At 44.6% G+C, this 23,167-nt stretch overlaps 1 protein-coding gene across 1 annotated transcript; it reads right to left on the bottom strand.

Moving 5' to 3' along the window:
* Positions 1-15,394: 15,394 nt before the first annotated feature.
* Positions 15,395-20,044, bottom strand: IRS4 (insulin receptor substrate 4; the record flags this gene model as incomplete). Its single annotated transcript, XM_082004057.1, has 1 exon — positions 15,395-20,044. The coding sequence occupies one exon, from the start codon at positions 20,042-20,044 to the stop codon at positions 16,538-16,540; it is 3,507 nt and encodes a 1,168-aa protein (XP_081860183.1). The 3' UTR covers positions 15,395-16,537.
* Between the last annotated feature and the right edge of the window lie 3,123 nt (positions 20,045-23,167).

The following is a 23,167-nucleotide window of genomic DNA, read 5'->3' as shown; positions in this document are numbered from 1 at the left end:
AGGCAGCCACCTCTACTGCTACCAGCAAAAACCAGGGGCTTCAAGCTGACTGGAAAAGGCAAAATACGAAGTGCTCAGTAAAATAAGGGGAAAAAAATATAATCTTGTATTACAGGAAGACATAGTTGGGTGACAAGGCAGAAATGGAAACAGGAGAGAAGATGACCTCAAAGCAGAATGCCAGCTCTGCGATTAACCACGCACATGCCAAGGTGAGAGAGATTCAAAAGCTTCCCAACACGGAAAAACCACTGATGAAGGGGATGCGAAGGCTTTCTGCAGCAGTGTGAACCAAACTGAGGAACGTATGAAAAGTCACTCTTCAGCTCACTGCAAAACCCCTTCCACTCCCAACAGAGCCAGCATGAGCACCAATTTTCAGTCTGGAGGGGTACTGTCAGCCAAATCATTGGGTTACACTCTCTCCCAGGTCTGACAGACTGTCCTCTTTCACCATCTTTGTCCTCTCAGCCAAGACTGAGGGCACTGTCCTCTGCCGATCAGGTGGCTTTGGTCACCTTCTCAAGGTTTGAAGAACCTGTCTGCAGGATCTGTTTCCTGGCATTACAGGGAAGAAGGAAACAGCAGGTTGGTCTCATTGAGAAACAACAGCTAGCGTAAGAGAGTTAGACTTCAGAAAACATCAAACAGAAATGCAGTCTACTTTTTCCCCTTGAAGCCACACAGCACAAACTCCCACTGCTCTGGGAGAGCGCACTGCCCTTGAGAAGAACTGCAATATGGGAATGCTTCATTACGAAGCATGGTGACAACAGCATGGCCTGCTGGAACCAAAGAAGAGGTTTCAGAGCTTAATCCTGCCCATGCTCTTCTGAGGGGTCACAAGGACATCAGTTAAATGTCACTGCTGAAGAAAGCATAGTGCTTCACTGCCTCTACTACGGGAATATGCTGAAGAAAATCTGACCATCTAAAGAACAAGCAAGCATTATACATAATAATGCAAACCTGTAAGTTTACTTACACAACCAACCATAAAGTATGCACACACAAACTCCACCCTAAGTTAAAGAAGTTCTGATTTCCGTCCAGCTAAAAATACTACACCTAAAAAAGAAAAAGAAAGAAAAAGCAAAAGAACAAAGCTCAGATGGGCTGCATGGAGCAGCCCTGCCCCTTCCACCGCAGCTGGGACAGGCCCAGCTCTCAAAGGCTGCCCACTGCTCGAGAGACAGAGAAGCAAAGACCACAGCTGGGCTGGAAGCAGTGCAGAAGTACAGAGGGGTCCTTTGACTTCAGAGAAAACTCCCTTTTATCCCTGCACAACCCAGACCAAGGCCTGGATTGCCGAGTTTCATTTTTCAACTACACAGTGATTTCAAAAACACAGTAACTTGGTTTTCCACAATTCAAGGCAGAAACAGCCAAAATACACCCGCAACTCAAGAATCTCCATTTGTATTATTTCACAGACATCATAAGATCACTACAAAAAGCTATTGCTTGTTACACACAGAGCGTGATGTGGTTAGTGATGGCTTTGTTTTCACAAAAGCCAACTGAAGCTATTATTTTTGAAATAGTTTTCCCTCTTTAGAAAAATATTAGTTTGTTGCAGGACCAAAGGATGAAAATACACAGCACAGCTTGTAATGAATCACACCTCAACGATGCATGCAAGTCAAACAGTTAAAGCTTCTATATTAAACTTGTATTCAGTAAAAATTAACATCTACCAGCATCCCCCCCACCCCTTCCTTGCTGCGGACCTATAAGCTTACATAAAAGGAACTTCAAAAACTGTCTCTGCTTTTGTCAGGACATTTTTCCTCCACACCTAACACACAAGGCACACCTGCAAGCTGTTTGACAAGTTATTCTAATCTCTCCAAGCATATCCCCAAAACATTTTGAAGAGCAAAGGCGCAGTTGTTTGAATTGGACAATGCCATGTAGCAAAACTCAGTATTTATACCTAAAACTTGTTGAAAACTTTTATAAACTTATGCCAAATTACATTTAAGATACTTGGAGGGGAAGGGGAAGAATTTAAGATTAAAAAAACCAACCCTCCTTAACTCATCACTTTGAATCTTCGAACAAACCTGGCATAACGCAGAAGGCAGCGCGATAACCAATTCTAAAGTAAGCTCACCAGGTAACTCCAATCAGAGCCCAGACTAACATAGATTAATTTATAAGAAACCAGAGTAAAGTATCCTCAACTAAACTTCACTACAGCTTATAAACTTCCTGGATGTCCTGGCTCAAACACAGTTTTACACTAGTGTAAAGGCAAGCTCGGGACCTCCCCGCAGTGTCCCCCCTTCCCAAAACTCTGTGCTTGTTAAACGAGATCTCATTCGTCACCCCTTCTCCCCATCATTATAAACTGTACTTCAGCACATTTCCTCTTCATTTTAAAGCTAAAACAGAATTGTGGGAACAGTAAGTAAACATAAGGGAGTTTCACATAAACATTACCTACAAGCTGGTAACAGTCTCATAAAGCCTTGAGTCTCTCAGACATGGAGTTATTTGGTTGCCACCACTTCTCTAATCCCCTTGTTAAAACTGAACATTTCACTGTTGCAGCTGGAGCAGTACAGCTGGCTGATGCCCTGAGCGATCAGCTCTTTTTTGGGATAAAAGCATCAAGCTTTTTTTTTAATCTATATATCCACACACAGATATAAACTGAGACACAGATACATGTGTACACATGTATCAGAGAGGAAAGGAAAAAAAAACCCACCTCATGAAACAACCACTTAACAAAATTCCCTCTGAAACCTAAGACGTGACTGAGGTCTTGCAAGATCCCTCCCGCAAGCGTCTGCAGTCACCGCCATCGTGAGGGTGGCCCTCAGGAGCCCATTCCTCTCTCCAGTGGCACCACAGCCAGAAAGACCCACCGCTCCCTCACCACCGACCCACTGGAGAAATCCCATGCCACCCCCAGTGAGGTCTGCGTCCGGGGGCAAGTGGGGTCTCCAGCAGAGCCAGGGACAGTTTCTGCAGTCGCAATCACAAGCCCGGACACCGACTTCTGAACCGTGAAGCTGCGGGAGCTCCAGCTGGTGTAGCTTCCCCCGCCACAGCCTCCCAGGAAGATCTGCGCCGAAGCATCCGCCTAACCTCATCCCACGTTTTAGCGCTACAGCTGCCTGCGGGGAGCGAGCAGGAACCTCGGGGTCAACAGAGCACCAGTTTGGCTTACACGCAGGCACCTGTACCCAGCTGGGTGAAAGCACCACACCTGCACATACACCACAGGAAAAGTTATTAGTCAAAGAGGTGTAAAATGGGTTTAACTTAAGGGAGAACAAGGCCGACGTCTGTCGTGCTGCTGATACCCAGAGCTAATCTGTGCATTTCCACCTCTGCAGTTGCTCACCAGAAGATCCTTAGGAAGTGACCTGGGTTTATTTAGTAAGGTTGCAAGGGTGCCCCTGCATTAAGCTTCTTGGTGGCTCTTCTCTCCCACACCTGATCTTCCATTTTTTGACTAGACAGTCGGTGAAGGTAAACTAATGGAGGACACGAAGTGCTCGAAGAATAGAACACAGCTTGTGGAAAGCTGGATGATCTTCCTTCAGTCTTCATAATGCAAGATGCATCAGCTGACAACTTTCTATGTTAACAGTACAAATGTGAGAATCATTGGTCAACAGTAACAACCACATTAGCTTTTCATTACAGATACCATATAAACGTATTTGACTCAACACTGAACAGTAAAGGAAGCTGTCAAGAAATGGATGAAACAACTCTTCCAAAAAGAAAACAAATCATGAGGTGCAAACTAGCTGGGAAGAGGGGAACAATGCTCCAAGTAGCCCATCAGTCCCTTGGAGTTCTCAAAACATAAATGCCACCAAATAAAACTCAGTGGCCAGATCAGACATGACAAGTTTGAAGATAACTTTCACTTGCAGCGTAAACACGCTGCTGTTCCTGGATTGTCACGAGCTCTTCCAAGAAAATCTGCTCAGTCTACCAAAAAAAAAAAAAAAAAAAAATCTGATAACTGATCATCACAACAAAACAAGCAGTAAAAACCTGAACTAAAAAAAAACACCTCTGTACTTTTGAAGCAGCCTAGAAATACACTAAGTTTTCATAGCACCCTACACTGGGTTTTTCTGTTTAGTCAACCTTGAGCTCCATTAACAGATTCTACAACAAAAGCTTCAGCCTTTACTCAAAATTGAGCTCTACTGCTTCGGAATATTGAAAGCAATACAAATTCAACTTCCTATGAACACCTAGTATGGTAAACTAGTCCAGAAAGCATACCAACATTTTCACAGATCCTCTCAAAATATATAAGCAAAGTTTAGAAAATTAAAACAATGTTCTCTTATTACACGATTCTATTTAAATTCATCAGTTTAAGATGGGATCAGATTATAAAACTACATACAGCTGTCCAAATCTTTCTCAGGAACAATCAGAGGAAAAGGATTGCAAGGGCAGAAGAGAAACTAAGAGGGCAAATATTTAAAATAGGATGGCAGTATGCCATTGCTCAAAAATGTTTTGTTTAAAATTAATGGACACACTGAGAAAGTGCTCTGTGAGTTTTCTATGCAAAAAACCCCCATAGTTTTATAAAAATTAGGGGCAGAGGATTAGATTAGTCTTAAATCATTAGATTGCAAACCCAGTGTGCTCCATTTGAAAATGTATCAGATGAGAATATATCCAATTTACACTTCGTTTCCTGCATCTGAATTAAGGTCATACAAGTCAGGCCACTTTGATACAAACCAAGAGGTTTTAAGAACATAGCAGACATCTCAAAGAAATCCATCCTAAATAATATCTGTTTTTACAGGAAAGGCTTTTACTGACATAATTCTGCAACTGATTCCTAAAAGGATAAAAGCCTTGCTTACAGAAGATATTAATTTAAGATAATTAAATGATTAAAATCTCCATGTCAAAGACTAAGACAGCTTAATGCTTTCTGGAGAACACTACTGAAGTTCTCCATTTCCTGAACTTCAGGTTAGGGGGAAATCAGAATTAATCTGACTTACGCAGATCAGAAGCAGCAGAACAGCCCTAAACTTTCTTGTGCACATGGCCACACAATAATCCTGTTGTTCCGGAAAGCACCAAATCCCAGCACAACCTCAGGACACAACATGCGTGTCCAAAAGCGTTTTGTTCATGCCACCGGGACAGGGCAGGAGGACTGCCTTCCTCATGGCGCGCAGGTCAGGAAGAGGGAGGTAATTTGCCCAAATACATTCTTCATGAATTAGTGAGAAATTTTTTTGCCCCAAACCTTACCAAGTACATAGTTACTATCCTATGTCATTGTCCTATTTCTTCGCGTTCTTATTTTAATGGCACGGCTTTAGAGCTTGCTAGAAGCAAGCGCTGTTACTTGAGAAAAGAAGAATTCCTTCTTAATTTGCACACGCAGACACAAAGTCTGCAAATACAAATCAGAAAAACTGACACATTTACTGAGGCAATTGCATACGCATTTACTGTACCTGGGCAACCCAAACAAGGCCCTGACACAGAAAGACATCCTTTTTAGGAAACGTGTGAAAACTATGTGCTTAATGCTAAGCATATATTTCACATATTCTCTAAACAACGAACTAATGATGCTCTAATTGAGGTAACGAATATATTTTGCACCTACAATTTTACTGACTTTCCACAAGGAAAAAAAGCAAAATTTGGTTTTGAAAAAACCCGATACGTGACCCACTTTTCATTGGAGAAAATATTTAAGCACAGCGACTGGTAACAACACATCCCAGTAAATCAGCTTCCTCCTCAAGCTGTATTTCTAAAATTTGAAAGACAAAAGTTACTCTCACAAATAATCTTTATCCACAATTACTCATACAAAACGTGGTGCCACTATTCTTAATGCGTAGCTATTTCATGAGCTAAAAAACCTCTCCCATGCTTCAAGATCATTTTTATTCACTTTGCAGAAATGCCTTATCTCACAACAGTGGCTTCTTTTTCTGTTTATTAAAACAGTAGTGTTATTTCTAGGAAGGCCTTATGCACACTCCCTAATTTCATCTCTTTTACTGATAGTGTTCCTAGAACTAGGAAACTTGCATGCAGTTTTGGCAGGGCCCTAACACCAACTCAAATTGCACTGAAGAGCTTGACAAGAAGTTGTTGGGAGTTTGAGGGGGTTTTTTTGTTTGTTTTGGTTGTGTGGGGTTTTTTTAACTAAGCTTCTATTACAATATAGCCAGACAATACTAAAAATTTACTTCTCTCCACTTAAAAACATATAGAAGTTCAAAATTTCAGATTTTCATGTTGCAGAAGAATGAAAAGAGTTCTGCTTTTTCAAAAGCACTCTCATGGCAAGTGTGTAAGATATTATGACTGACCTCCTAAACTGCAGAAAACATAGGTAAATTTTAGCCAAAAAATAATAATTCTGTTTGTGTGGCTTCTGACAATACCACCTGCTACAGTTCACCCACCACTCGTGACCAGAAGGTAAGGAGCCCTGAAGTGCCAGTAGGGAGGAATATATTCCCTGCCTGTGCTCTTGCCACAAACTGGACATTAAGAACTGTTCGGAAATGAATAGGAAAGAAAACGGCCACGTCAAACACCAGTGCTGAACAGCACACACAACTCTCATTCCCTCATTCAAAAAGGACTTGGAATAAACTGGAAGAGTTTCAGAGTAGTGCAGAAAAACTCATGAAAGGTGTGAAACAGCCTCCCAGTGAGGAACAGCCAGGTAGCATGGACCCTTCAGCCTGCAAAGAAGGGTAAGGATGTATCAGGACCTTAAAAAAAAACAAAACAAAACACAAAAACCTTACACCACAGATCCCCACTGGATGCGGTATGGGGAGCCGCTGGCAGCACACTGGCGAAGTGTATGGCAGAGGAGGATACAGCATCTACACAATCCTGAGTGGCATGGAGAGGAAAGAGAGGGTTCATTAACTCTTCCAATACACAAACTGAGGGCTGTCAAACAAAGCCGGTATGGAGCAGGGTCCAAAACAGACAGAGAGGTCTGCATGCAGCATGTACCGACTCTGACCGCAGGCTACTATGGATACAAGGAGTTTACACAAGGATCAAAGAGAGATTGGAAAAGTACTTGGGTTAAAGATCCATAAAGGATTATAAAACAGACAAACTACATTAGGAAATCCCCCAAGCTGGGGAGGGGGAACAGAGGCTGGGTGTATGTTTGTGGGAAGTATTATATACGCCTGCCCTGCTCCTCCTCTGCTGGGTGGGTCTGCTTCCAGGCACAGGTCTTCAGTTTGAGTGAGCAAAACTATTAAGAACACAACTAAGAGACAGAACAGTGTCACTCATGGCGAATGAAACAGCTCCCCACCCTTCAAATCACCTTTCCTGATATTTCCTTTCTACAGAAAGTTTTTCCTTCCTACAGAAAGTTTCACCTGTTCCAATTCATCCCTTTGCTCTTCCCAACCCCTTTAGCCATCGACGTTTGCAAGCATTCAGCACTAGCTTTTTCTTTTGCCGGTATTTCCATAAATGAATGTCAAAGGCACTAAGTTACTACATGGCCACATACCCAAGCAGTTACACCCTCCTCAGCCATACCTTTTGCGCGTGTGTGCCTGCACACACAAAAAAATAATCTTTGCTATCAGCCACTACCTGCTACCACACACAGCAGAGGCACACATCAATTTTTTACATTTTCTAATTCTCACATCGCTAAGCCTGCACTAACATTAGGATACCCAAAACCCTGGCTTATGCGGGGGAGGAAGAAGAAAGTTTCAGATTGCATTGCACATGTGAAGCAAGGTCTTCTCAAATCACAGCACACGCACAAGAGCCAAGGATAAGGCCTTCAGCTTCCAGAGGTGATCCAGAGGCGCACCAAGGACAGAGTTAAACTGTGTCTACACACAGACAAGTTTTCATCAACACTGAGCAACTCTTGTGTAGTGTTTGCCTTGTGGAACATGCCAACGTTAATATTTCAATCACTTATACCCTCAACAGTGAATCAAGCCTCCCTGCTGCCACAATTTCCAGACTCACCCGCAACCACTACAGTGTCCATTCAACCCGATCTACCGACACAGAAATAAAGCAACTTTCTCCTGTCAAAGCTACGGTTTTGCACTCCACTTCTGCAGGCTACTCCCAAGCAGCTGAAAGCACCGCAGCGATGATGAGCAGGTGCCGTCCAGGCCTCCCAGTTTAGAGTTGGACTCCAAATGCTCCAACACACTGGTTACAAATCCTACAGGTGAATCGATCTCCCAAGCCACACTGCTGCCTCCTCCCCAACACTAGAAGACTGCCTGAAACCCAGAGATGCCACCTAAAAAGTCCCTGCAAAAACAAGAAGGAACCAGTAGTAATGCCAGCTCCACCACCCTAACTGCTTCTGGAGCAAAGTCTCACCAAGAACGGAGGATGCAGATCCATGAGACATTAACTGCCTAGGGATGCTGCACAAGGTGATCCTGTGCTCCGGTACACATTCCTGCACCCCTGCTTGCACCAAATCTATCAGTCACATGGCTGCAGGAAAACTAACTTAGAGAAAGCAAAGAGGAAAGAAAGAGGAAAAAAATCATCATCACATTCCACATCTAAAAGGGAGAAGTAAACACTGGGACATGCTCCTAACTCGGAGATACATGTTGGCCCACATTCCTCTTACCAAGATTAATATCCTGGCCAGTGTTCTGACATTTACCTCACCCTTTTCAAGTCATTTAAACCATTACAACCACTGTATTTATAGCTCGCTACCTTCCATCGCTCCCTGCCGTGTGCATACCCTTCCAAGTGCCTCTATCAGGTTCCTCTCTTGCAACCGCTCTCAGGCAGCCTTTTATCTCTCCACAAGGCTGACTCTTATCTTCGCTCTGCCAATGGTAGCAGCCTTGATCTTTATCTTACTCTCCACCCCAGCACATTAAGTTTCATCCATCTCTTTAGTTCATCTTTAAATTGTAAGCTCCTTAGGACAGGGACCAACACATTTACATTTGTGGCACGGTACAGGGGACCTCCATCCTGCCTACCTGTTCAGGTTCTACAACTAGAGATCACGTCTAGAGCTACAAGCTTTCATTAAGAGACTCACTGTCATGATATTGTCTAAATGACCTCAAGATCAAATCTGTTCATTTTTTCAACTCACTTCTAACTGACTTCCTGTTCTCCACAGTCTGCAATTCAAAAACATCTTGCTCTAAAAACAAAAAACCCACCCACCCCCAAAAAACACCACAGAGTTAAATGTAGCTGGCAAATAACTCCCAAAGCGTCTCACATAACAAAAAGCAAGTATTCTAGAAGTTTGAACTCAACAGTGGATGTTACTATTGGAACAGACTAACTTAAAGTACAAAAAAGTTCCACACGGCAAACAGTATCTTTTTGGCCCACTAACCCATATTGGTTTAGATTTAAGAAACTTTATTGTTTTAGAGTTACCGAACTTAAAGCATATTCCTTCATCTGTATTGACTAAGTTTTACCTGCATCCAACTCGTGCTGAAGAATGCCCTTGGCTAAGCTACCCGCAAACAGTTACTTAGACCAGGAAACCAAAGGTACACAGACTCAAAAAGAAGCCTTTCTGTACCATTTTCTGGTTTGTCTTGGCCATTTTAGTTCAATTGTCAATAAGGTGCCGCAAAAGTCGCAGAACGCAAACGCCTGTCAACAGCTTAAACAGGGTTTTCTTACAAATAAGGTATCACATGGCTCACATTAATAGCTTTTCTTGGTCTCATATGCTAAAGGTTCTCATTTATTTAATGATGCATCTGCTTCACTGTCACTAAGAACTCTTCCAAACTCCTGGTAGCCTAAGAGATCTGTGTGAAAAGACACACTAGCTCCCCCCAAAAAACACTGAGGTTCAGGCTATCCAGCATCAAAAAAAGTTATACTGCAAATTCAGCTGTTCAGCAAGAGCCATAAACAATAAAGCAAGCTGCCTTGGCATGAGTGCGCAAACAGAATCACACTATTCCCTGTGGAAGAAGGACATCATTCATTAGTGCCTCAATAAATTTAGAAGCAAATTTTACCAGGTTTCTTACGCACCTTTTGCTATTATTTCCCATGGTTTTCAGAAAAAGAAAAAAATGTTTTGATATCCTCAGTCATTCCACAAAATCCTGTTCTACTAAAACGGAAATCTTTCTCCAAGTAGGTAGCATATTTATCAGCCTTTTATGCCCTAGCAAAAAGGAAATACTATTCTTACCCATTTTATGCCCTAAATAATAATTTTATTTGATATTTACATACGTTCATAATATACATATGCTATACAGTGAACACAAGCACTATTTACCTTTCAGTAGTAATTTAAAAGCTTTAAATTTTCTCAACTCACATTAAAGTGTATTGTCACCTTGGAATTATAGACAAATCTTAACTAATTAATTTCAGTCTAAGCCATCTCTTTCAAAATACCCTGCTTCTCGGAAGATTAAAAAAGATTAGACCTTACATTTAACTCACAAATCACTGGCACACGACATGCATGTAAACACACACACAAGCAGTCTGAACTGTTAGCATCCAACCATACAGCTAAATTAACAGAAAAATAATGTTTTGAAATAAGCAACCTTTGCCCCTTACGATACAGCTCATGACTTAACCAGGGCACAAAATTCTTGCTAACCATCTACTACACTGCTGCTCTTCGGGTCATGCTACACCTGAAGCAAAATCTTCACCAATCCAAACACTTATATGTTCAAGATCATTTAGATAACATACTCGGCAACACCTCTAAAATGCCTTTGATGAGTCAGGCTAATTTACCTTTGTCTTCCCACTGCCCTCAAGTATGTCACAAATCCTTATTGATCAAGGTTCTCAACTAAATCGTAACCGTCCCTAAGCCGAGTGAGTGACCTTTACAGGGCTTGATTAAAACTAGAGCATACTTTTTCCTTCTCCCCAAGTAATTGCTTTAACCTGTAAGACAACAGTGCAACTTGATCATTTGATTGTTGTCAATATGCAAAAGCTAAATGTGAAAAAACTCAAACAGCAAATTTGCAGGGTGGGCCATAGGCCGGCTCTCCAGCTAAGTCATTACATACCAAGTAAGGACAGATAAGATAATGCTACACTTCCAGGACAAAACAGCAGTAATAATACATCCCCAGGCTCCAGAAAGCTGGACTCTCTCTCACCTGCCTTTCAGTTCTATCACTCCATTTTCCTTTGAGTTGAAGAATGCCACATTTGATCACAACCCTACAAAATAAAACTGTAGAGTTTGTTTGCTGCTTTGGATGAGAAAAGCAAACTTGTTAGTGCAATCAATGTACTGGACACCATTCAGCATGTTTTTGAGAGCACCACAGATCCACAAACAGAGCACAAACACACCAAGGTACAAGACGGTACTATAAGCTCCTTTTAGTACCATCCAAAACCTCAAGGTATAAACCCTCCCCCCAGCAATCAATATGAAGAAAACTTATTAAAGATCCTTTCATTAAAAAAGAGCACATGCAGAGGGAAAAAAAAAAACCCAAACTCTACCTACTGCTAACATGCCACTGGACATACAAAAAACCCCAAATAAATAGCTAGTGACAAACCACCCCAGTAATCCCGGGCTGGAATACAGCCGCTGGAAAGACTGAATAAGCGCCGCACACCTTCTGCTACTCCAACCTGCCACCCCAAGCGACGGGGAACAAGGGGCCCTCAGACAGCGAGGGAGGAGGGGGAAATGTGACGTTTTAGAGGGAAAACTAAAAGGGTAATAATGCATTTAAGATTTCACCGAAAGACTTTTTTTAAAAAAAAAAAGGCAGGCAGTTTGAATCCATACCGGATTACTCCCAGAACTCCCCACGTCCTGCAGCGCTGCTTTAACCTACAAGACAGCTACAAGCAAAAAGTTTTAGACTTCCAGAAACCATCAGCTGCAACTATGGATTTAAAGTCTGGAAAGCTGATTTCCAAAGGTGTTTCAACACTGACTGCAAGTAAGCATTCTCTCTCAATGGCAGGGGAACATTCTTGCCTCAGATTCTCTCACCCAAGCACAACTAAAACCCAACTGATTCTTGGTCATCATTAGCTCACTCCCACACCACACGGCAAAAATCTGTTCTGCCTTCAGCAGCTCATATACTACTTGAGAACGTTACCCTGGGTATTTTTAAGCATAGCTGTCACTCAAGACTGTTCAAGTGACATCTGTCACAGTAAGATTACAATGGTTTGGTGGGGTTTTGTTTGGGTTTTTTCTTTTGGTTTTTTTTTTCTCCTTTTTTTTTTCCAAGAATTATTATCCCAGCATTCTTTCAAATATGTAGGACACACAGCAGCTTTCGGATGTGTTTCAGTAGGGTTCTTCAAGTTATTTTTAAATGGGCCTGTGCCTTAAACATTCTGCCGATACAAAAGAGCCTCAGTTTGAAGCAAACTTTTAAAAAACCACTAGCCTGAAACCCAAAAGGGGCAGTTATTTGCCTGGTATCCCATAAACTGTAATTTACTATATTAGTAACAGCTAAAACTTCCAGCTTCTGAATTTCTCAAAGTGTATCTTGTTCACTATATTCTTCAAGATTTTGCACTTGAAATATGCAAGTTACTATAAAGGATCTGGACAATTCAGAACACAAGTTTTTCTTCACAGCTGTTACTTGTTTTCCTTCCCCTCAGCTCCCCAAAGTGTACACAATACTCTCGCCCAGTCTAGCACAGGAGGAGATTAAAAAGGTGAGGAACATTTAAATTATAATCCTGCACGTTAGAGAACTTCTGAAACAGTATCTTAATGTAGTGTTAGATATCAGGTAGAGATAAGATTAAAGAGTGGGTGTAAAATAGGTGGGTTGATATTAAGCTGAACATTACATTTATTCTGAACAGCCTGTTTCGGTTTTGGAGTCCAGGGTATCTTTGCAGGTTTAGTATTTCTAATTAAGTCTGAAGAAACTTGTATTATACAGCGCCCATTATGCAGTTTATTACCGCCCCGTTCTCATTATCCTCCTCAGTTTCTACAAGGTCCAATAACAAGGTATACATTAGCTAAGCCCTGTTTGAAGTAGCTTTAGTGTTCTGTACTCCTAGCACAAAATTTCATGACTCAGATTCATGTAATCAAAACTGCAAACCGCTTGCTTCAATATTGTGTAACAATTTTGTGATGAAACTGTTCTGCTAATGACCTCCTTAAACTTCAAGCATTAAAAATCAGAACCTTATGTTCTTTTTATCATCATCATTATCAACGTAAAACCTGAGTTCAATTTTGCCTAAACCTAAAATAAAGGTTTAATAACAAGTCAGGCCTATTTACCATTTCAAGTTAGTGCACTCCCGCTCCTCTGTCCATGTCATGATTGGAGAAAGGGGAAAAAAAAAAAAGTTTGATTCACATCAGTGAACCTGAACCAGAAGTAGCCTGGGAATTACAATGAGGGGGCAGTGACGCATTGGAAATCACTCTACCACCCTCAGCAGTTAGGAGAATGCAGTTGAGTTACAGAACACAATATTCCATTTAAGCAAACAAAAAAAACCCCCAAAACAAAAAAAGCAAACAACCCAAAGTTGGGGAGTGTTTTCTTTCCAGTAAAACTGCACTTCAGGGAGAAGAGATAAAAGTTCTCTACTTCATAGAATATAATAAATATGGGATAGCTCCCTTCTAGGAAGTAAAGGGTAAATGCATCTGCTAAATATCTTCCTTAAGAATGGATTCAACCACAGAGCATTTATCAGGCAGAGACCAAAAGAGTGGGTTGCAGAAGGGAAGAAAAGACAGCACTCAGTTCTGCTAAAAGCCTCCCAAAGTATTAAAAATATCAATTACACACAGGCACACTACACCTCTTCAGGGTACAAGAGGTTTATGAGTGAAGCTTTATTTTCACTATTCAAAATGCAATGTGAAAGTGTCTTTCTGTATTTCAGAAAAACTTTAAAAATATTAAAATAAAAGCTTTATTGCAGTAGAAACTGGCAAGCTGTTTAAGGAATACAGACTTCTAAAATCATGCTTGCCATAGCTCAGAGACATGATTTAGTATGTGAATGAGAAATGTTATCTTTATAATCAAGAATTTTAAGTCATTACTAAGAAACAGATATACACCACCAAATTATAACACTGTATTCAAGTTTGCAAGCTACTTTTAGCCTGGACTGTTCAAAAAAAATCTGTTCACCCCGCCATGAGCCACCTACAGCATCCACACCCCACCTGCCCTCCTACTATATACCAGAAGTACTTTATGCTGTCTTTATAGAAAACTGTTAGGCCTTGTCTTGGAGCAGTGTTTTATAATTTTGTTTTCCTTTTTAGGACTAGAAAGAAACCACCAACGTAAGCTCTTACTATTCTCATGCTTCATTTCCTGCCAGTGCCTGTGTTTTTATGCACAGAGTTTCTTTCACTTCATTTTAATGCATGTTTCATTTCCAGTATACTTCAATTCACAGCAAAACCCAGCAGCTGTTAAGTCTCCGCAACTTGTAACAGGCAAGGGAAAAACCCCAAGCACAGGGCTGCAGATATTTTGCTGTAGCAGTAGTAAGCAAAATGTTTAACATAAATACAATTTCTAAACACATCATCTCTTGAGAAGTATTTTTAAATGTAATATTTGCAGTACAGCTGAAAGGAAATCATCTCTGGGCTAGTGGGTTTTTTCCTCCATTTTGTAAGAAGTTTTACTTTATAATACTGATTTTAGTCGTATGAGGGCAATAAGATCAAGTAGGAATTCTGCTGTCTTTGGGGGTGCTTTTTTTAAAAAAACAAACAAAACCAAAACCAGACACACAGAAATCGGCTACGGCAATCAGCATGCCTTTGACTTAGCAGACAAATCTTTGAAGTGCTGAAAGACTAACTTTGGAAGAAAGCACTTCTTGGACTGGCAACTTTCAACGTCTTCTAAATTCGATTCCAGCGAGCAAAACAAAGCAGAGGAAAAAAAAACACTGAGGCAAACCACACATTTCTGAGCAGCCCCAAGCAGTGCTGCCAGACTTCGAATGGCATGAGAGCTGAGTCAGGCTTATACCTTCCACTATTAAAAGCTACACAGTTTTAACCTCCTGCAATACCTTCTGCCTGTAGATGCTTAAAGTGAAACTAGGGGGGAAAAAAAGCCAAACAAAACTATCATTTCAGTGTTTAAGATTGTAATTAAAAATATAAAAGCCAGCAGTAGCCTGCCCCTTTACTGCTTTCTCTGTTGACAGAGAAGTAGACAAATATCAATGTCCAACAGCAATTAAATATTTCCTCTTAGTACTCATCAATTATTGACTACACACACATTTGCAAAGAGAGGAAAACATCATTTCCAACACATACAGTTTTCTGTACGGGTAGGGGAATTACTGTAAGGTGTTCAGTGGGTCACTAACACCAAAATAAGGATTATACTTCCAAAGTTACAGTGCAATGCAGCGCTTGCACAAACACTGCTGTGCAGTCAGTGGACATGCATAATACCATCAACAGCTAATTACTGTGTTTTGCTCCCACCATGAGAGCAAAGAGCTTCTCATATTAATAGGAGTGTCCCTCCTCTTTCCCATATTCTTTCTCCCCACCCCCAACACCCTTATTTTTTTATGCACACCTCAAACTGCATTACCTTAAGTTAGGTCAGACCACTGATCACATGAAAACTAGCAGCCTTCTCGCCAAAGTTTCAGACCTGGAAGACACCACTCGGAGCCTGCTCTTCCTCTGTTACAGGCATTCCTCACCTGCTACACAAAAGGCAGATCCCTCTGCAGAGCAAGGGAAGGCTTACGGCTCAGCTGAGCCCTTGGACACTACTAGAAGGTGGTGAACGTGGAGGTCATGGGCTGGAGGAGCCCCCTACCACCCTGGTCAGCCACCAGGAGATGGCTCCTCTGGAAGATACAAGGATACTTTGGAGAGCAGAGCTCGGAAGGAGTACACCAAATCTCCAAGGGAAAACATTGAGTTCTGTTTACTTAAGAGTCAACTAAATAAACATGGGCAGATTTGCACATTAAAAAAAAAAAAATTAACACATGCATTTCATCTGCATTTACTGAAAGAAACAGATCTAAAGCCCAAATTCTGATGTCTAAACCAAATTTAGCAATTTTCAGCTTTCCCTACCCATGACACAAATTACAAATACCAAGTTGACAAAAAAAAAGCAGAGTCTCATCTAGTTTAAGAAGAGAAGCAGAGGAAAAGAAAGCTGAAGGAAAAAAACCACAACTACCATAACCTCAGGATAAGAGTTCACGATATGAAGTATGATAAATGTTTATACTGGCAAAATTGTTTTACAAAAAAACTGAGGCAGGTGACAGTTTGATAACACCTCTAACTGCCTCGGAGAGTCATATAAATCCTTCAGGCCAAGGACCATGCCCCCTTTCGTTGCTGCTCAGAAGTCAGGATGCTGTGCTATGATGAGACCTGTTGTACTAGAATATAAAATACAGAAAATTATAAAACACATTTACCCCACTCTGAAGACTGCATTTTAGTATTAAGTAGAGAACTTAATTTCTACAGTTAAGCAAGCATGAAAAGAAAGCACTTTTAAAGTTACAAACCTTTTCTCGCAGCGTTACACTTCAGACCATCGGATCTGCTGAAATCTATGCTTACGTAAGCTCCACTGTCCAAACCTGAAGTACCATTTTGGAGATGGCAAGTTGGCGCTGTAGTACTTGCCTCACAGCTTATAGGATCATTGCGTAAATTCAGAGCGATGTAGTTTAGGCCATTCTGAAATCCAGTTGAGGTATCCCTGGACATTTTGCTTTCCTGACCATCAGAAATGCTTTCATCCGGTTTTAACCAAACATTGTCAAATGAGGCAGAGCTGTGTCTTTTGCTACTATCAGTAAAGAAAGAGGAGGAGGTCGTCACAGTCCCAGCAGAAGAGAACGTTTCAGAACTGTGTCGCCTCCTGCCTTGAGGATCGGCTCGAATCACTTTCGGTCCCATAGGAGGTTCAGAGCTAGGAACAGGGAAGCTACTGCTACCACCATATCGATCAACAATGCACAGTCTATTAACTATGGAAGAAGGGCTATCGATCTTGACACCGTCGTCGGATTCGGCGGCAAACGGCTGAGGTGGTGTTGCTGCCATGTTGAACGTCATCTCTGTGTAGTCATCAGTCCTGTTACTTGCAGTGCTAACACAAGCAGTACCAAACGAAAGCCTAGCGTAGTCAGGATTGGGTTGGTTTCTAGGAATACCGGAACTTGCATAAATTGAAATATCTGTTAGAGAGTTAGACAGTTCCTTTGCTACTTTTGGTGACTGCACATCCAAGTCAACACTCATATAATCAGAAAGCGGGGACTGTCTGTGGTCACTACTTGAGCCTAGAGATGACGGCGATCCTTCTGCAGATAAGGAATATGGTGTATTACTTGCCTTTTCATTAAAATCAATATTTATGTATTCACCGGGACTCGCTGGCTCAGGCGGAACTGTACGGTCATACATTCTCGGGATAGTATTACTCCCTCTTGTACTGAGGGGGAGTCTCGTGGGCCTCGTAGCCCTGTTCTGCACAAGTCCTTCATCTGAACCTTTCACTACTGGCGATTTAGAGATGCCGTTAGCCAGACCCTCACTGTTGACCCCTTTTACATTTTCTGCTCCACCATACAAGAGTTTTCCAGGTGAAGACATTGGAACATATTCACTGTGGTCACCGTTTTGTCCCGATAATGCCTTAAAGCTTCGGGGCAAAGAAAAATATGAACTGAAACCTTTGGAAACAGAAGCGGTGTGCATATAATTCAAATCATTGGGGTGCTTTGGAGCTGAATTACCAGGTGACATATCCATATACTCATTGTTTATGATCTTCTCATTACTTCCTTTAGAAATAAATCCAGTTAAAGGACTTCGTACAGGTGAAGAGCTAGCCTTTGGAAACATCATCATATATCCTCTGGAGTCAACCTGAGACGGTGACCACGAATTGTTAATCTGTTTTGGAACAGACATACTTTTAGGAGTCATTGGCAAATAATCGCTGTTGCTGGACAGAGAAGATGCAACTCCTGGCATCATTGGCATGTACCCATCATCCCTGGCTTTACCCCTACTTTGGTTACATACAGAATCAAGGTTAGCGTCATTGTACTCCAACTCATGGTTATCTTTCAGTTTTGGCGTTTCAGAGAAAAGCAATCGTCCATGATTTCCAACAGAATCTTCATCTAACGAAGCTGTAGTTTGTGTCATCTTCTGCTGCACTGCTACAGAAGTTGGTTTTGTTAGAGAGTAAGTTCTTTTTCTGAAACACTTTTCAGCCTCCATATAATCATCTCTTGAGCTATCATCTGCCTGCTGCTTACTCATGGACATGTACTCACTGAGGCAGTTCTCCTCTCTGATAGGCGGTGTGTTTCCCAGGGAATCTGGTGTATTACTCCTGACCCGAAAGTACCTGAAATCTCCAGGGCTGGAGCCATATTCATCAGACGAGATAAATCCCCCATCGCTTGGGGAACCACAAACGGATGAGCTAGAAGGCCTGGTCAACATGTCCGAAGCAGAGCCATGGCCACTACTGGAAGAAACACTGATGGGACTTGTAGTGGAGGGAAAATGAGAAACAGGCAGCGAAGCAGACCTGGTGTGGTAAGATGAGCTGAAAGCGGCTCTCACATACCTTCCACTCCCTTCTTGCCGGCCCAAATTCATCCTCGCGGTATTCAGGTGGATCAGACTCCCAGTCACAGACCTAAAAGGTCTAGTCATGGTTCCTTCTCCTTCACTGGATGTTCTGAAGCGATAGGAGTTGCTGCTTTTGGTGGTAGGAGGAGTCCCTCCGGCAACGCTCTCCGTTCTAGACCTCCTCTGCAAGCCCGTCTGGCTGGGGGGCAGGTTGCCCAAGTGCCTCCTAGTGGTGATGAAGGAGATAGGATTGGTACCACTACCACCACCGGAAGACTGGCTCTTGCTTCGGGGCCTGAACTCTGCAAAGGCCTTCAGAGCTTTCATGGTCTCCAGAAAAGTCTCATGCATATTCTGGGCAACCACTGAATCATCCACTTGCATCCAGAGCTCTCCAGGTCCAATGGAGGCAGATCTGCCCACTTCGATGAAGAAGAAGTTCTCCGAGTGTCCGCAGCGGCGAATATTCATTAGCTGCAAGTGGACAGAGGGCACCTCCGAGTTCAGCTTGACGAGGTGGATGGCCTTGCTGGAGAGGCACAACCTATACACTCCTGTAAGGTTTTTCGTTTGTCCTAACCCTTTGGGCTTAACATTGACCTGCCACACCTCCTTGAAGACGGTGCCAGGCCTTAGTGTGGCCCCGTAGTGCTCATCATCCTCGTCCACCGGCTGATCAGCATGGTCCTCCTGCTCCAGGAAGCCCCTCTTGCTCTGGCTCATGAGCTCGCTGATGGCCTGGTACCAGGCCTCCTGCTCGGCCTCGTTCTCGGCCAGCATGGCGAAGTACTCATCCTTGGTGTACAAGGCGATGATGTGCTTGTGCTTGGCATCCGCTCGCCGGCTGACGGTGAAGCACTGATAGAGGGGGATGACCCGCTTGGGTGGGGGGCAGCAGAGGGAGGCCGCCCCACCAGCCCCCGCCGCCCGCAGGCTGCTCTTGAACTTCTTCTCGCTGTCGTAGTACTCCAGCCGGGCGGGGGCCAGGTGGCTCTCGGCCCGCAGGACGAAGTACCGCTTGTGCCCATGCTTCTGCTTCCGCAGGTAGCCGCACTTCCTCACGTCCTCCCCGGCGGCGGGAGGGGGGACGCCGCCGCGGCCCGCCGGGGGGGGCTGCCCGCCGCGGCCCACCGCGGGGACGGTACGGCCCGCCGCGGGGACGGCGTCCGGCGCCGGGCAGAGCGAGGCGCTGGGCGAGCGCCGCAGCAGCAGCAGCAGGTGGTGGGGCTGAGGGGACGGGCAGCGGCCGCCCTCGCCCGCCGCCGGCTCCCCCTCGCCCGCCGCCGCTCCGGGCACGCCGGGCTCCTGCTGAGGCAGGGCTCCGCCTCCCGTGTGGCGGGGGCCCGGCTCCTCCTCGCCGCCCCCGGCCGCCGCGCCGCCGCCCGGGCCATTCATCCCGCTCGCCATCTTAGGGGCCAGGCAGGGTCCGGAGCGCCGGGGAAGGGGGGACGGGGCGGGCAGCGGGAATCCGCCCTCACCGGGGAAGCGCACCCCGCAGCCGGCCGCGCATGGGGAGCGGGCGGTACCGGGCGGTGCCTGCCTGCGCGCCCACCCGCCGCCCCCGTCCGCGCCCACCCGCCGGCCGCGCCGCGTCCGGCTACTCGCACTCACGCAGGCGGCCTCGGCGGCACCACGGCGAAAACATCACGTGACCCCGCGGAGGGCGGGGGCGCGCGCCGGGAGGGAGGCGGGGGCGGGGCCCGGGCCGGCGGCGGGCGGAGCCCCCGGCGCCGAGGCGCTGCGGGGCGAGGGGGGCAGCGGGGAGCCGGACGGGCGGCTAGTCGGAGTGGCAGGGGGAGGAGCGAATAGAGAACGGCGGCCCTGCCCCAGCAACCCAATCAGCGGGCGCCCCCGCGCAGCTGCCCGGGGGAGGCAGGGCTCCGGCGGATGGGCAGCGCGAATGGCCAATGGAAGGCGACGGCAGCCCCGCCGGGCCGCGATCTGGAGGAGTGTTTCCTGTGCTGGAGGCGGGTGGGGAGAAAGAGGCGGGGCCGAGGCTGACTGGCGGGGAGGGGTGAGCGGCCGGGGCGTCAGCCAATCCGCGGCTCACACACACAGATGGGGGGGGCGGGGAGCGGTGTGTATTCAGCGGCGCGAGTAAAACGCAAGGAGAGGGATTGGGGAGATGGGCAGGGCCCCCGCCCAATCAGCGCCAGCGTTCCAGAGTCCCGTCCGATGAGAGCTACCGGCTGACGTTGCCTTCGCCCAGCTCCTGTTGGGGCGAGCCTGCCCCTCCGCGCGCGGCCGGCGGCGGCCCCGATTGGCCGGCGGGGAGCTCGGCGGGGGACGACGGGCGCGCGGGGCGGTGGCGGAGCGCGGGGAGGGGCGGGGTGAGGTGAGCGGGCGCGCGCCGCGGAGGGAGTAAACAACCTGTCAGCGCGCGAGCGACCGTTGAGAGCCGCGCGCAAGCCCGGCGGTCGGCCCCCCGCCGCGCGGCGAGGGGCGGCGGGCAGGGAGGAGCGAAGCCCACGCGTGACACGTCTCTACAAGGTTCCTGCTTCAGTTCCTTCGTCCTCACGTGCCCTGTAAGCCTCCCCCTTCCCCCCGCAGCTTGTGTTGCGTGATCCGACACCAGACAGTGCGTTTTTACTGAAGCGCGAGGCCCAGTGGTGCAGTGGTGGGTTTTTTTAATTTTTGATACACCACTACATCGTTGGACAGTTGTCATGGTTTGGGGGTTGTCCAGTGCCAGTCAGCCTTGGTTTTGGCATGATGAGTAAGCTGCATTACCTCTGTGGCTGCTCAGTACAGCATGTGATCTTTGGTCTGTGGTATCCAAGCAGGCCACTGACATAACCCCTGAGTTTTAGATCGATACACGATGAGTGAGGAGCAAAATCCTTCTATCTTGCAGTGAGATTGTGAATGGGCATTTGGGTGCTGTAAAATTCTCTCCATCTAGATTAATGGTATTGTTAAAATACAGGGCTAGACGTAATCGGATGTGCAGATGTCCCACCATTTAAGAGGTTGTATTGGAGGGTGTGGAAACATTTCCAGCCCTTCACTTACCCCCAGAACGCTTGCTGTCTCTCCTAATACCTTGCAGCCCACCAAGAGCCCTAGTAGAGGCATTTGGCATAGAAGCATAGCAGTTCTGTGTCCCTATCCGCAACTGTCATGGTCAAGAACAGAAGCAGCTTCCCTACCTTGTGCGGTGCTGCAGTGTGGCAGGAGTTACTTGGCAGTGGAGGTCAAGGTCTTGCCCACCGATGCAGTCCTTGATGCCTTCTCATTTTTAATAAAAGCGCCCCTGACAAAGGTGTATTAAATTTGAGTTAGGAGTTTGCGTGTATGAGTCACGTAAGTATAAAAATAATCTTTTTTTCCGTAATACAACTGCAAAGATCATTTCCCAAGCCAGTAATTTTGACCATAGGTCTCTGTACTAGCTCCCCCTTCTCTGTCATTCAAACATAATGTACTTGATTTGCTTTCAAGGTCATTCTTTGTCTGCTTCACCTATGATTCATTACTTAGATGACAACTCTCACCAATCCCTGACACCAACTTCCACCACCCACTTGTTAAATTTTTGGATAAATAGCTCTATGCTTCCTTTCATTCTGCCTCTCAGATGTGGGAAAAGATGTTTTCTGGAGTTTCCAGTAACTCAATTTAGAAGCTGGCACACCAAATCTGGTACTTGCCATATTGATTGTTAATGCCTTATTATTTATTTGTACTTCTCCATTCTCTGTCTGTTCACTACCTGTTCATGTCTTCAAACTGCAGTCTTTTTTTGGTTTGTGCTTTTACAGCATCTAACACAATACGTTCTTGTCCATGATTGTAGCTCCTAAGTGTTATGCCAATACAGTGCGTAAGTTGTAACTACAGAAATGTAATTATTCCCAAAACAAGTATTATAAACACTAGGAAATTGAGATTAAATTTTGTTTTTAAAGAAATTTAAACATGTTAGTATGAAAATACACAACTAAACACGCCAGTAACGTTGATTCTGCCATGTGATGCTATCATGCAATAACTATACAATTATATTGCATTATATTGTTGATAGCCCCTGGTAGAATTAAACTGGGTTTTGAAGATGTATTCCTTTCATTTTTCATGCTTTTCTACCTGGTCCTTCAGTTGGGTGGAGCTGAGATTGCATATATTGTTTAGATTTCTTTCTATACTTTTACATGAAAATGTAAAGTGGTTTTAAAGTTTTAAATATATTAAAGCCTTAAAACTATAGCACGAGGAGAACTGTGTTCCTTGCATGCTTATTCCAGCTCGTTGGTGAAGGATACATGTGGGAGGAAGAAAGGAAACGATTTGAAAGAAAGGGCTTGGGTTTTCTGTTTTGTTTATGTTTTTTTTTTAGTCATCAACCTCTGGGCTTGCTTGACAGTAACTATGAATAAGCTGTCTCTGTACGTAAGAAGAAATGTATCAGTATTTCTGGTCTCTTTTAAAGTCTTTTGCTATTACACTGCACTTGCAATGTTTTTGCTAGGGAGTTGAGAAAGCAGTGTATGCATAATTCTGTCATATAGAATTTTGGGGTCGTGGACGCAT

This window comes from Phaethon aethereus (assembly GCF_964289735.1).
Source record: "Phaethon aethereus genome assembly, chromosome: 10".
In the NCBI taxonomy this organism is placed as follows: Eukaryota; Metazoa; Chordata; class Aves; order Phaethontiformes; family Phaethontidae; genus Phaethon; species Phaethon aethereus.
The sequence above is the reverse complement of the archived record's forward strand: the minus strand, read 5'-3'. Positions and strand labels throughout refer to the sequence as shown.